Here is a 15,429-nt window from a genome sequence, read left to right as displayed (position 1 = left end):
CCTGGGCACGCCAAGGAGTGCATTTGTTCTCAGAAGCTAATGCTCCCAAGACAAGATAAATGGCTGGTCCCGCAGCAACTCCTCAGGCTCAGCATGCAGACCCAGCCCTTGATCCTTCCTCACACATGCCTCTCCCTAGCAGGCCGAGCTGGCTGGTTGCACGCCCAATGCAGCTCAGTGGCGAACTGGGCCCTGAGAGACGTGGGGCTCCCCACACTGGGCCCACACAGAGAAGAGAGTGGGCAGACTGGAGCAAAGATTCCAAGGAACTGTCACACACTCCATCAGATTCTATGTTGACCTCAGAAGCCTACCTCCTTCTTGTCCTGGGTCTTCCTAGTCTCTCAACTATGACAGTCACCTCTCTCTCTCTCTCTCTCTCAAATAACTAAAACCTTTAAAACAAATTTAAAAATTAAAATTAAATTAAAAGGGGCAGCTGGGTAGCTCAGTCAGTTAAGCAACCAACTACTGGTTTCTGCTCAGGTCATGATCTCAGGGTCCTGAGATGGAGTCCTGCATCAGGCTCCATGCTCAGCAGGGAGTCTGCTTCTCCCCCTCTTTCTCTCTCTGCCCCTCCCCCCCACTCTCATGTGTTCCCTCTCTCTCTCTCAAATAAACAAATAAATCTCCTAAAAAATAAAACAAACCATGACAGTCACGGGTGCTGCTCCTCACTCAGCCTTTTCTCAATGACTGCCTTACATTTATTGGTTGGATAACACGTCTTTCTCATCACATAGTAAATTTTCCCAGAACAGGGTTGTAGATGTCCTATAAATCCTAGATTATGCTTGCCATAGTCTGCTTACTGGCCTCCGGATCCCAGAAGAGATTTTCAGGGAGCAAGGAACCCCCAAGCCCCACGTGACAGGCAAGGTGACAGGGTCTCCAGGAGAGGAGATGGCACGCTCACAGCAGGGGTGGAGCCCGCGAAGGCCAGACTCACATCTCCTTGTCCTGGTGGAGTTGGTGGGCCTCTTGCTGGAGGCTTTCCAGCTGCTGCTGGGCATCCTGCAGCTCCCGGGAGGTCCGCGCCAGCTCCTGGGCCAGCTCCTGGTTTGTGACTTTCAGCTTGGTGTTCTCAGCCTTGGTTTCATGCTCATCATTTTGTAGCATGGCGCACTGGCCTTCCAGCTGGAAAGGAAAGTGGGGGAGCTGAAGGGAATGATAAGCAGCTACCATCCAATCTGGCCTGCCCCCCACCCCCTCACTTCCTGCATCTGTGGGCCATCTCGGCCAGCCATCCCTGCCCCAGAGCCTCAACAGGCTTTGTCCTGTGCCTTAATTCACACCGATGCACTTTTGGAGGCAGGGGGTATGTTTCAGAGCACATCTCATCTTTCCCCTGCCTCCAAGGGCTCCTGAACAGTCCAGAGGGAGAAGAACCATTCACAAAGACCGCTAGGAAAGGAGGTCACCAATCCATCCGTGTTGCCCATCCCAGTGATGATAATGCTGATCATTATCATCTCACCTGTGGTCTTGAGAGCTAACTTCAACCCTTCTTGTCCTTTCAGCCAACTGTCTCCCTCAGCCCCGATGAACATGGAAGGCAGCTAAGTGGCGTTCTCCATAAAACCATCCTTCCCAGTTCTGAATGCTGACAGTAAGTCTATTTATCCCCTTTTCTTCTCTCAGCTAACCAAGGCCAATTCCTTTAATCTAGAGAAACTTTGTATGGTGGCCAGAAACCCTGGAAATTCTTAGGAAACAGCTAAAACAGGTCAAACCAAACACATACCTTGTTTCATGTCCCTAAAGCAACTAAAAAAAAAAAAACAAAACAAAAAAACACAAAACCCCCTGCATTTGTATAAGTGCAGATTTTCTTGGCTGGTGCTTCTGCTTTGCAGAGCTTCCAACCCTCTCACCAGAGGAGGAATCAAACCAAGGCAAATATATCATAATAAATTGAGTTTAATGAATGTGGCCAGTAAGGGGAGGAGGAAGCTGCAAGAAGGAATTTTGTGTGATTCTCAAGAGGCCCCTGTGTAATCAGGCAAGCATGCAGTAATTAAACCGAGTGGCAATCATTCATTTCAGGGATAAGTCTAATTGGTAACAACTTAATGCCGAACAGTGACGAGGAGAAAGAGTAGGAGAAGCTCGGGCTGTGGCCAGGGCAGGGGAAGGCAGCTGAAGTTGAAATGATCTTGCTTGCAGAAGGAAGAAATCCAAATCCACAGGTCAGGCAGCAGCTGGAGTGGGACAGTCTCTAGATTTCAGCATGGGGCAACTTCAAGCATATTCTAATGTGTTGCTAAAAATAGCCCTCTCTATTCAAACGGAAGCAATGTGTCTGGGTCTGTGCAGGGCTGGATTCCTTCCAGTGCCAGACAAAACAAAATGGGGGAGGCCAAGTGGCACCGTGGCCTTTCTCCCCGACGAGCCCTCGCTTTGGAGAGGCTGCGAGTGTGAAGTTTGCCCAGGTAATCAGTCTTCCTGGGGTCATTAGCCAGCCCTACACAGTGCACCACCCAGACTGCCTCTTGGGGCTCAGGTGCATGGCAGGCACATTTGGTGTCTGCCTACCTCCTGCGGGGTGATGGGAACAGCCACCAAAGAAAGGCTGATGGACCTTTTCTGGGCACATAGGAAGACAAGGGATGGACAAATCGATCTTTAAAGAGCCTCTTCCTACTGGAGGTATCCGTGGCCATCCTGGCAGGAAGACATCACTGTCTGCAGTGTCCCCCAAAGCCTCAGCGACTATGTCCCCTGTATCTCAGCATCCCCCTCTTTTCTGACACAGGATGCAGGAAACGAGTGGACATGTTGGCATTCTGGTGGCTCCTGGGCATAATTAGAGGATGATGTCTTCAGATGCCTCTAGGGAGAACTCTTGGCAACTTGCCCAAATGTAACACCTGGCACTGGAGAGGTGAAGGCTTTATCCTGGCGTCACCTGTGATTTCAAATGCTATCTTTTGTACAGCTCAGTGGTTCTTCTGGGATTAAAAACAGACAAACAAACAAACCCAAGTCGTCCAGTGAATAGTGGGGAAAGTGGGCAAAAGCCAGCGGAGGATGGAGGGAGGAGCCGGGGGCTCGGAGGCCATGACCAAAGCATACCCGCTTCTGCTTCTGGATGAGCTGCTCCAGCTCCTGGTTCTTCGACAACAGTTTCTGCTCCAGCTCCTGGCTGTGGGCCTGAAACCTCTCCGTGTCCTGCCAGGCAGGAAAGAAGGGGACGTGAGGCCCAAGTGCCCCTGGGATGCAGATTTTTTCCCCCCACCTCGTATCTGCTCAACAGCAGGGCCCAGCCATCCTTTTGGACCTCGGGGCCCTTCCTACAACATTCCAGGGCTGCGGTGCCCTGCCTGCCCAGCGGTGAGGCCCAGCGAGACGGAGAGACGGCAAGTGCTCCGCAAGGCATGACACCAGCTCCCACCAAGTGTGACCACCACCAATGACAGTGCGCTGCCCCCCTCCCCCCGAAGGAGGCAGCCTCAGTTAGTGGTGCAGTCCTGAACACGGAGAACAGAACAGGGGCCTGAGTTTGAATCCCGGGCCCCCATCTCCCCACCTGTAAATGGGGGGTGGGGTGGAATATCCTTCTAACATGCATATTCTGTTCCACGTTGGGTACTAGCATTCGATCCCTTAACACAGGGCATCGCTTTTTCCCCTTGAGGGTCTACGTCCTCGCCATTTCCCACCGTGATTGAGATGTCCCAGCCCTGCTCTTTGTGAAGTCTCTGCCCCTGTGCTCGACAGCACCCCCTTCCTGCCCTACAACTGGGCTTCCCTGCTCCAGAAGCTGACAACGTAGTGTGAAGGGTTTTGGGGTGGGGTAAAGAGAGAACTGTGTGGCTTGTCGGGACGGCTGACCCTCTCGGAGCCTGGTCTGGTGTAAAGGCCCTCAGCTGGGCGTCAGGAGACTGGGGTTCCAGCCCTGGCTTACTTCATTCGCCTATCATTATTTCTTTGTTCACATGATAGAAACAAAAATATGCAGGCACCTGCAGCTCTCCACTCTGCTGAAGGCAGAAAGGAGGTGCAAAATGTGCAGGAAGAGAAGAAACCATTACCCGAGCCCCTGGGGGGGTGGGGGGGGCAGCTGTGGGATGCCGCACGCTCTGGGGACTACGAGGTTGGGCACGATGGTGTCCCCAGGGAAGCGGGGGGGGGGGCACAAAACCACTCTCAGGTACAGGTCTTTGGACACCTCCGTTCAAAGGCTCAGGATCAGCCTGGGCTCATCATCATCAGCCACTACCCGGCTCCTCAGGCAGGGAAAGGGAGCTCGGGGAGAGCCTGCGATGGTCCTCCTGTCAACCACATGCAATGGCAGAGGCAGGGCTGGACCAGGCAGCGCCTGTTTGCAACTCTTTTACCAGGGACCCCGCTTCACTCAGCCTGGGGCATCGCTCACAGAGTGGGCGCCCTGCGAACAGTGCCGGGGCGAGGGGGCAGGGGGCGGCTCCAGAATTCTAGCGCAGATGCTGCCATCCCCACAGTGGGCTTGCGGAGGATCTTACTGAGCCCCCCCCCCCCCCCCCCCCCCCCCGGCACAGAGCCTTGAGGGCGCCTCTTATCCCGGAGCTGGAGCCAGAGCGTGCAAGCGATTAAGCATTTCCCTCACGGTCAAACAAACTGCTCCGTGTAGCGCCAGGAGCCAAGCCCCGGCCAGAAGGGCCAGCCCTTCCCATGCTGTCCCAAACTGTAATGCCACTGTCCTCACTCTGGGACCAGGCAAAGGCCTGTGTCTGCAAAGCCCAGCACATCTCAACAGTTTCCATGTTTCCGCAAAAGGCGTACATCTAAGCACCGGGCCTGAAAGGCCTGGGGTACTAAGCAGGGGAAGGGGGACCAGAGGGTGGGTGAAGGGGTACAGCAGTGTCGTCACATCACCTTAACATGATATGAATGTGTCCTTGAAGTTTTTCCTCCGACCTCCTCCCGTTCCCAGTTCCCATGCCTTGGCCCACCTTTCACTTCTAGAAGCATGCTTCCTTCTTTAGCTAGGACCTTTGACCTGTAGTCACGGCCTAGAAGCAGATCATCTGGGGTCAAGGGAGTGGCTTTCCCACTGCAAGGAGGAAAGCGGCCGCTGTTCTCAGAAACTATTTTAGGGTCCCCTGGGTGACAAGTGTTTGAGTTCTGTCGGCCTTATACTCACCCAACTACGCTGAAGGTCAGGGGACAGGCTGAATGTTTTAAAGCTCCAAAAACAAAGAGTGGGGTAGAGTCTGGAAATATTGACAAGCCTTCAGAGGGATCTAGCTGGAGAACATGACTGGCTTTTTCTGGAAAGCATTCCAACCCCACCTCAATTTAAATGGCATCTATGATAATAAATAGAGCCTTGGTGTGGATAATCCAACCAGCATAAAATTAAAAATTGGTTCAAACCAACCTGCATTTAGGAGGAGGGATGGGGTTGTGATAATGGCCAGGTTCGGTTCTGAGAGGCAGGGGACGACGTGGTCTCTACGTTGTATCCCCAGAAGTCACATGTTGAAACTTAAGCCCCAAGGTGATGGCCCCGAGGAGGTGGGGCCTTTGGGAGGTGAGTGCGTCATGAGGGCAGAGCCCACAGGAGTGGGATTAGAGCCCTTATTAAAGGGCACTTGCCTGTGCCCTCCGCCCTGTGAGGACACAGCAAGAAGGCCACAGCCAAACCCAGGAAGTGGGCTCCCACCAGAACCTGACTCCCCCGCTGGCCCCCTGAGTTTGGACTTCCCGGCCCCCAGAATTGTGAGAAATAAATGTTTGTTGTTTATAAGCCACCTGTTTATGGCATCGTTGTAATAGCAGCCTGAACGAAGGGAGGAGGCTACCATTCGAGATTAAAGACTTTTCTGCTGAGAACCCACCAAGCTGGATGATCCAAAAATAGATAAGAGAGAGTTTCCTGTAGCTTTGTTTTATAAATATGTTCCCCAAAGGCCCCTGCTTAGCTTGCAAAAGGGGAGAATTTCACCAATTCTGACTTCCCAAGACAAACAGCAGGGCTTGGTAGGAAGCTAAATGCCAGATGAGGAACAGGGGATGCATGTTTTAAATGTTCTCCCACAGTGTCCGAGAAGGGTGGGATTTGACTTGTCTTGGGTATTAAATTTTCTAGGTGTCTAAGGGAAAGGATGGGAAGCATAGACTCTGATGATGGCCCCTGAGAAGAGTTGCTGGACACGGAGTGGAATGGACTGCATCTGGGTGGGCCTGCCACATAGCTCTGGGGACCAGCCCGTGTCAGACCCTGTCTTCAAGCTGCTGCGATGGGCAATGCATGTACCTTCATCCTTTCGCTCATTTATTCATTCATTCCTTTGTCCCTTGTTCATTCAGTGATTCAACACATGTTTGTTGAGGACCTACTACGCTCCAAGCTTGGCTGAGGTGCTGAGGACGCATTAGCAAGTGAAAGAAAGATTCCTGCTCTTGTGGAGCTTTCAAGTTAGTAGGAGACAGACCCCAATCAACAAAAATAAAGAAGGAAATTAAATGCCACATGTGAGGGTGACAGATGCCTTGAAAAATCTAAAGCAGAGAAACAGGGAACCCACGGTGCCACGGGTGGGGGTGCTGCAATCTTCAACTTGGGGTGGGGGTCAGAGCAGGCGATCTTTTCCCCGGGCCCTCAGAGCCGAGCCCTGGTGTGGACTCTTACTTTTAGGAGAAACTGCTCCTTCTCATGCTTGATTTGCTGTTCCATCTCCTCGTAGAGATGCTGGATTTCTTCATCATAAGCAGCAATTTTCCTGCAGAGGCGGCAGAAGGAGAGTTTCATGAGGTCTACACCCAAGTTCCTTTATCCTACAGCACATGTCCTGGGGCCCAGGCACCAGGACCCCGTCAGGAGCTTGGGTTGGTGGGGGTGACTGCGTAGGTCCCCATCCGCCGAAGCTGCGAGATCAGTTCCTCAGGATTAGCGGACCACGCAGGCCTAGCAGGACCTTCTCCTCCTCCTGGATGAGGAGGCCATCATTTCTAGATGACCCCTACACTCCTCAGTGAGGCTTCCCTGGCTCCATCTTCCTTAACGTCGCTTTATTTCAACAACGAGCCCCTGGCCTCTGCTGGACGGACCTCCCTATTGTCCGCTGGTCCCTATACCTATAGTCAGCATAAAGTTGTGTTGTGCGGGCTTCTTTCCTATTTGGGTTCTTGGTTGCTCTCCTTCCCACTTTGGATGCTTTCTTTCTACTTGGCTACATTAGCATGGTCTGAACGGCACAGTCAGAGGGCTCTCCCGAAACTGTGTGCTCGTGTGATGCACATTGCTCAGAAAATGTCAAAAGATTCCATGATAAGGACAACCACTGACACCACGCCCCCGACAAAGGAAGGGGGGGCCACACCTGTCCAGTGCTCATGCCATCTCAGGTCCAGGGCCCCAGGCAGACAGCACGAGAAGGGGCAGGCTGGTTCAAGGCAGGCGGTGATGATGAGATGTCCTCATCCCCCTGCCAGCATCTTCTTCTTACACTGAGGACCCCCACAGGACGGGAAGGAGATACCTGGGTACCCTGCTCCTATATAGAGACCAAGACAAATACGGCTTTGGGAACAAGATGTATAGGTCATCTCTGGTGTTGTCCAGATAGGTCTTCCTTTGAGTGCCGCCCCCCACCCACGTCCAAATTCAAACAAGAAGGCTGAAAATTTGAACAGAGATGGAAGTTATCTGGCCAAAGCATCCCAGGGGACTGCACCGTGACACCTCTTCTCTGACCTGCACTGAAAGTTTCTCTCTGGCTCAGTGCCCCCTGGTCCTCTTTCTCACCTGTTAAGGGGAAGAATCCACGCTCAGGAGCAGGCTGATGTCTTGGTTCTCAAGGTCTGTTTTGAACCTACTCATACTATAACATTTGGCACTTGCCATTCTAAACTCAAATGGTGGCAAGTCCCCTCTGCCCTTTATCCAAGGAATGAGACTTTAATAACGAAGCAAAGGGCTCTGGTTTTCAGTTCTAAGGGGTACTGGGAAGATTTCTGAACAAAACATCAAGGATGGCAACGTGCTTATTCCTCTGAGTCCTTCATCGTTTTAACCTCCACCTCCCTGATGTCCGCTCAGGACTCCAATCTAGTGTCAGGCCTTCCCTGCTGCCCAAGGATGTCCCTTCCTCACTTGCTACCTGTGCTACACAGATGGAACGTGACTAAGGAGCCATTCTGCCTGGCATCCGTCCAGGTCTACAGGAACCACAAAAGTGACCCAGACAAGGAACTGGTGTGAGTCGTCATGGCCAAGGTCACTCATATCGAAGCAGAAGCCTCTAAGTTCCCTCTCTTGGCTGTACCCCCAAAGCCAGAAACCTTTGGAGTGAGTATGGCAATGGCCTCAGGATGCGCTCAGCAAAAGGTGACTTCCACGAGCTGGAGCCCTGTGTTTACTACCATCCTGGGCGTAGGAAATTTCTGGTTGGCTAAGAGTAAGACATCTCTTCGTGCTAAATGACAAATGTTTTGGATTGTTACGTTTGTCATTAGCCAGCCCATAATAAGTATAAGAAATAAGGAGCAAATGTACCTGCTCTTGAATAGGGACACCTCAAGGGCAGAAATGAACACCATCTGAAGGGACTTTCAGAAAGAAAGTCTTCTCTGGGTCCCTGGCATTATCTTCCTATGTTCAAAGAAATTCAGGTGCTAGATGGCAAATGGTATAAAGGACAACTTTAGACAGTGATTCCAACTATATAAATACTGAAGAACTAATAAAGTGAGATGAGAGAAACTTAAAAATTGATTTGCTCTGATAAAGCAATACTAATTACAGTCATCCATATAAGCTGTTTACCATTTATGCTTAATAACCATACAGGGCATCAATTCTATACCATCATTAAATGTGTTATATTAACTTTGCTCTATGTTTCATTTGATTAAATTAACAAACTCTGTTCTTCATGCTCGCATGTCAGTTTGCTTGTCATAAAGTAAGTAATTTTGCAGATTGCTAAAAAAATAAATAGGGGGAAGGCAGACAGTCTCTGAATGGTGCCTCCTTCTAGCCCTCATTAACAAAGGCTGGGTCCATTGCAAAGAAGCCCTGGGGTTCCAGGTGGGCTTTAATGAGCCCAGGTCCAGGCTAACCAGACTTATTCATGGAACCAAACCTCTGGAAATGCTTTTGAATAAAGCTGGCATCCTAGGGGACTGGGCCAGGCCTGAAGGTCTTCAGAGGATGAGTCCCATGGACTGACCGACTGACTCATGACCAGCCCTAGTCAGACACATGAGCGCCAGGAATGGGGGGCATCACAGTGCTGTTCATACCACTCACACCACTAAACCAGCTCAGGGCTTCAAAAGCCCTGGGTTCTGAACCCGGAATCAGCTCAAATCCTCAGTGTGACCTTGAGCACTCTGACCTCCTTACATCCCAGAGTAGCACGTGCCCCGAGTCCCCACTCCTCCCCACCCTGCCCCGGCACCAGCATGATGAACAAACAAGAGAGCCGGCGTGAAAAGCTTTTGGAACAGCAAAGCCCTAAGTAAATGTAAGGGATTATTTGTTATTGTAATTATTGTCATGGGCTGTGGAGGGCAAGAGCCATTGTCCCCCAAGGGGAGGAAGGTCTTAGCTTCAAGGATAAAAGTGCTGCTGGGTTTGGAAAAGGTGAGAGGCAATCAGGAAGATGAAGAACGGAAAGCTTCATCAATAAAGGCTCCTGTCAGATCCATCTGTTAGAGACACAGGCTGTGTGTGAGCGGGAGCTGCAGGGCCGGAAGCCTGTGTCTGCGGGGAGTTCTGCAGTGGCCACGAGAAGGGTAATCGTGAGAGACACTCTAAAGAGGTCTGCCCGTGTGGCATGTGGCATGCCAGCCCGCACACCATATTCCCCCACCAAAGGAGAGAAGCAACCAATTATGCTTGCTCAGTACATACATCTCTGTTAGCACAATTTCGAAAACCGCTCAGATTGCCCAAAGCACACATATACTTTTTCATCTTCCCCGTGAGAATTTCCCCACCTATTCGAACCCTCGCTGACCCCTTCTCTGAACTCTTAGAATATCAGATGTCTTTAATTGAATGTTTCCTTTTAAAATCCCGAAAAACTGTCTCATCTGGGCTGATGCTGTCTCATCGAGGTGGGGACACTCAGTCATTTTCGTCATCCGCAGGGTCTATGCTCAAAGTGTGAATGCTGAAAATGTGTACAAAATCAATTTAAGACTTGGGATACCTAAATCAGTAGCCCATGGAAAGACCATACTCAGGGAACACCGGATCCCAGAGGAACTGAAGAATTTCAGGGTTGGAAGGTCTGCCTGATCCAACCACCTATTTTCCCAGTGCTAAAACCCTTGCCACAATGTCCCTGCCATGTATTTACCCAAACTAGGTTAGAACACCTCTAGCGATAGGAAACCTGGCTGGATCTCTAAACAGCTCTTTCATCTTTGGAATATTCTGGCTCACAGAAATATGTCTTTCTATGACCTTAGCCCTCCTCTGCATAAAAACCCTTTATATATTTGAAAACAGCATTAAGACTTCAAGGAGTTGCCTTGGGTTTATGCCATGTCTCTTTACTTCCTCCAACCATGGCTCATGGGGATCTTTTTTTTTTTTTGTACATCCCTTCACCTTTCTCTTTACTTTTCTCTGAATGTGCCCTGATTTAGCTTCCTCGAGCCACAGAACCCCCGACGGAATGCCCAGTGTGTGAAGTCTGATTAGCACAGCTTAGAGCTGGACTACGCCTCTCTTGTTCTAGACGCTGCATATCTATTCATGCAGCCTAAAATCACATTAACTTTTCTTGGCAGCCACGTCACAGTTGATGAATGCCGAACCCATTTGTCAAGTAAAACCTCTAAATCTTTTGGTCGGTGTGATTGTTCTTCTTTTAAAGATGGTGCTCCAGGGCACCTGGGTGGCTCAGCCGTTTAGCGTCTGCCTTTGGCTCAGGTCATGATCCCAGGGTCCTGGAATCGAGCCCCGCATCGGGCTCCCTGCACCGCGGGAAGCCTGCTTCTCCCTCTCCCACTCCCCCTGCTTGTGTTCCCTCTCTCGCTGTCTCTCTCTGTCAAAAAATAAATAAAAATTAAAAAAAAAAAAAAAAAGATGGTGCTACTGAATCATATCTCTTCCACCTTGTGCTTCTGTCATTGGCTTTTTGGACACCAGAGCAAGATCTCAGATGTAATTCTATTAGAGTCCATCCATCTTTCCAGCCTGACATTATCTTAATGGATCCCAACTGGTCATCCAGTGTACTCAATGACCTTCCAAGCTTTGTTGGTATTTTACATTTTTAATCATAATGTAAGATAAATAATATATTGTCTTAGTTTGTCAGTTTTGATTATTTAATTCATCTGAGAGTTGTTTAGAAGTGTTTTTATTTTAAATTTTTTAACATTTTCTTTATTTGAGAGAGAAAGAGAGCATGAGCAGAAGGAGGGGTAGAGGGAGAGAGAGAAAGAAGCAGACTCCTCACTGAGTGTGGAGCCTGATGCAGGCTCCATCCCAGGACGCTGAGATCATGACCTGAGCCAAAGTCAGACACTTAACCGACTGAGCCACACAGGCACCCCTAAAAGAGTGTTTTTAATGTAAAAACTACTGGTTTCTAGTTTATTGTAAAAAAAATAGTTTATTAGTAAAAATATATATATTGGTAAGGTATCTACTTCTTAGAATCTATGAACCTTTCCTGTGTAATCAAAAACATTATCACTTTTTGCATAACTTCATGAGAAGCATGTGTATTCTACTGCAGGGTACACAACTCTATATTTATCTCTTAAATTAAGCTTGCTGCTTGATGGTTTTAAATATTTTACATACTTATAGCACTTTTTGCCTGACTAATGTATCAAATCCTAGATAAGTTTGTTAAAATCTTCTCAAGTCTTGTTTTTATCAAATGTTCTTTTTTTTCCTAAAAGTTTTTGCCTTACCTATTTTGCTGCTATGTTATTTGATGCCTAAAAGTTTATTTCTGTTGTAGCTTCTTTATGGATGGAACTTTTTAAATTACTACAAAATATTCTTCCTTATCTTCCTTTGTTCATGCCACTGGTAAAAATATTGAAAAAGACAAAGATAGCAATCTATAATAGAACTCTCTGAGCTTTTCATACCATGTGGGCATAAATATTCAACCTATCTTCTATTACCCATTCTTAAAACACCCCCCCAACACACAACCCAGGGCAGTGTTTAATTATTCCCTTGTCTGCTATCTGTGCCTAGTCATTTTGAGCTACAGGGGGAGGAGGGACAGAGAATAGGGAGAGAAAGAGACACGAGCTCTCAATGAGACAGAGAAACAAATATAAGGAGGCAGTGGAGTAGTTATGAGCACCAGCATTTATCCTCACTTTCTTGCTCTTTCAGTATAATGGCTGGATAGTGCCTCTGGCATATTCCAGTGTAGTCTAGGTTATAACCTGCTGACAGCTATGGTTGGCTCAGAATTCCTTAGACCCAGAGTAAAAAGGCCTTGGTTCAAATCCTGATCCTGACATTTACAAGCTCTGTGGCCTTGGACAAGTCCCATGTCCTCAGTGAGCCTGAGGCTTTCTGCATCTGGAAAATCAGATAGCAATACCTACTTTAGAGTGAAGTTGTGAGGTTTAAATAAGATAATGCATGTGGAGTTATTTAGCACAATAGGTAGCCGATAGAATGCATTTAATAAATTCTAAGTAAATGAGTTTTCTGATTCTCCAGGGGCTTGTGGACCCCTTTTTAAGAGTTGCTGCTTCAGCCAAGGGGCAAGTAGAAACTGAAGCGGAATTATGCAGCAGCAGATGTGTGTGAGAATGGGGAAACACAGGGAACAGAAGACTTGGGGAAGGACAAAACCTGAGGTGGCTCAGGAAGAAGACTAAGTGTGGAAAGAGAGAGCTGTAACATCACCATCAACATTAAGTACTGGTTAAGCGCTTTGTAAAGTAACACGCTGGGTGAAATAATTTAGACCAATGGGATGGGCTCTGTACACCAGGATTTTAGCCGCTAAGAACACCAAGTTCAATGCTAATGTGGCATGGAGGAAAGGAGCAGGTGAAAGAAGCCACACACCGTGCAGTAGACCCCACCCCACTGTGCCTCCCTAGCTCTGGCTGATAGCAACTCTGTGACCACAGAGCCCTACCGGGAGGGAAGTGGACAGAGCCCCCTACAGTAGTGGGGAGATGGCAGAGTTCTCAGGGGAAAAGTTAAGAGAGGCTGAGTCCAGAAAAGGGAGATTTTCTTTTCTTTCTTTCTTTTTTTTTTTTTTTTTTAAAGATTTTATTTATTTGACAGAGAGAGACAAAGCGAGAGAGGGAACACAAGCTGGGGGGAGTGGGAGAGGGAGAAGCAGGCTCCCCGCCAAGCAAGAAGCCCGATGTGGGACTCGATCCCAGGACCCTGGGACCATGACCCGAGGGGAAGGCAGACGCTTAATGACTGAGCCACCCAGGTACTCCAGAAAAGGGAGATTTTCAAGAGTGAAGGGAAGAAACAACAATTATATACTGAGGATGCCATAGGGCAGTGATGGATCTGAAAGAATGAGTCCTATTGAAAGCCAGGCTTAGAGGACAGAACGGCACTTAGGGTGTCTGACTATGGCAGACATCTGTTCTCTAAAGGAGAACTGTAAGCATGTGCGGGGTATTGGAGATTTAGGATGGGATGTGTGGGAAAGGAGTAGGGGTGGAGATACAGTGATTCTCATGTAAATACAAGGCTTAGTTCTGAGAGGCCTTTACAAATTATTTGCAGGGAACTGAAAGGTGAGATGTAGTTAGCAATAACTTACCCTGCCAGGTTCCCACAGGGACTGTGAAAATTAATTAACCTTTACAAAGTGATTTGCACACAGAGAGTTAAGGTACCACACTGGAGTAAAGCATTAATGCTCAGTACCACTGGGGTTCCAGCTAATGACACACGGGCCAAGTCCTTCCTGCTATAGAGTATTGCTTGGTCAAAATATCCTTCTCCTGCTTCCTGTTTCCTTTTTGCCTTCACTTAGGAACAGAATCTGTTCAAATTTCAGAAGGTCTCAGAAAGTCATCTGGTCAACCTTCTAGGTTCTAGGCAGGGGTGTGCTGAAATCATTTCAGGAAAAATAGTAGTTCCTTCTTCCCTAAATGAAGGTGTCGTCTTGACCTTGGGCAAATGGCATTTTTCTACCTTTTAGATAAATTACAGAAGCTTGAACTCAAGGCAGAGCTTAGAAATGCCTCCGGACTTGGAGAGTAATCATCCTGATTTCATGTGTTTCCATGTGCAAGGGCAATGGTCTGATCACGTCTCCTAGTTTGCACAATCTGGTGAAAGGCAGATGTGAAGAGAGGAAGAATCTCTCTCCCCATCAGAGCCTGGGCTTGAAAAGCTCATGTATTCCCAACCTCCTTGTTTTGCATGTGAAGAAAATGAGAGTCAGAGCAAGGAAGTGACCAGTCTGTGGGCACCCAGATACCCAGGGTCTGAGTAAAGGGAGAACCCAGGCCTTGACTCCCTGTCTCATGTTCCATCCACGACACCATTGTGTCTTTCCAAGCATCCTAAGTGCTTACACTGGAAACTCCATACATTTGTGTTCAGGATTGCCAACTATCCAGATTCCACCTGGAGTCTGTCAATTGTGGAGCTGAGCGGGAACTGGCGCAAGGAATGGGGCCCACCAGGGCTAGAGAGGGCCGAGATCACCAAAAGGGCCTGATCCCTTTTCCCATGTCTTCCCCACCCTCACCCCATGTGCACTGAGCACAGAGTGAAGACCCTGTGACTGAAAAGTCTCCAGGAGTTTGCTATTTGCCAAAGAAAATGGAAGCACGTTCAGGCTCAGCCTGCTTGGTGGTTGGGATGAGAATGGTAAAGGCGGGATTCAGACTCGCTGCTGCCCCCTGCCACCTTCTTCAGGCAGCAGCAGGCTCTGGACAGCAAAGAGAAGTTCTTCCTAGAAAAATCCTGTTTGGGGTTTTCTTGTTCTCCTGAAGTCAGTCTCTCTAATTGCCTCCCTATCTCTGTCTCTGTCTCTGCCTGTCTCTGTCTCACACCCACGCACATGCATGCACACTACCCACGACGTGACTGGAGTAGAGCTGAATGAAAGGAAAACATAAGAGTTTGTATAAAATTCTGCGAAGACTGTATAATCGCCAATTGGATTTTCAAGATGGATGGTTTCTCCCTAATTAGATTCTGCTGCCTTGTATAAACCAACTTTGCAGCTTTATCCCATCCTATAAAGCAGCCCATTTTTCATTAGGTTTACAAATCATGCCCATGGTGTATACAGAGCACAGATAATCCTCACCTTTCAGTTTGCTTCAAATAACACTGTGCTTCTGCCTCAGATGATAATATACCAATAAAAAACGTGTGCCTTATTGAGCCATAACATCATTACTTAAGACCCTCACCAAAAACTTCTTATCTTCACCCTAAGAACAAGACTAAAATTCCAGACTGGAAGGGCACCCTGGAGTGTACCTTTTGCAGGTGGATATATTCTGGAA

General features: G+C 48.5%; 1 protein-coding gene across 1 annotated transcript in view; it reads right to left on the bottom strand.

Annotated features, from left to right (window-relative positions):
* CRACR2A (calcium release activated channel regulator 2A) overlaps positions 1 to 15,429 on the bottom strand; it is a 113,862-nt gene that overhangs the window by 37,466 nt on the left and 60,967 nt on the right. Inside the window, exons 7-9 of the mRNA XM_064591684.1 lie at positions 6,617 to 6,707; positions 3,076 to 3,171; positions 950 to 1,137 (exon numbers count right to left, since the gene is read on the bottom strand). Coding sequence (XP_064447754.1) covers positions 950 to 1,137; positions 3,076 to 3,171; positions 6,617 to 6,707 — 375 coding nt within the window. The remainder of the gene's footprint in view (positions 1 to 949; positions 1,138 to 3,075; positions 3,172 to 6,616; positions 6,708 to 15,429) is intronic.

This window comes from Mirounga angustirostris, unplaced genomic scaffold (assembly GCF_029215605.1).
Source record: "Mirounga angustirostris isolate CCGP_5_RB_7025 unplaced genomic scaffold, mMirAng1.0.hap1 SCAF_5, whole genome shotgun sequence".
Taxonomy (NCBI): Eukaryota; Metazoa; Chordata; class Mammalia; order Carnivora; family Phocidae; genus Mirounga; species Mirounga angustirostris.
Note: the sequence above shows the minus strand (reverse complement) of the source record. Positions and strands in the feature narration are given on the sequence as shown.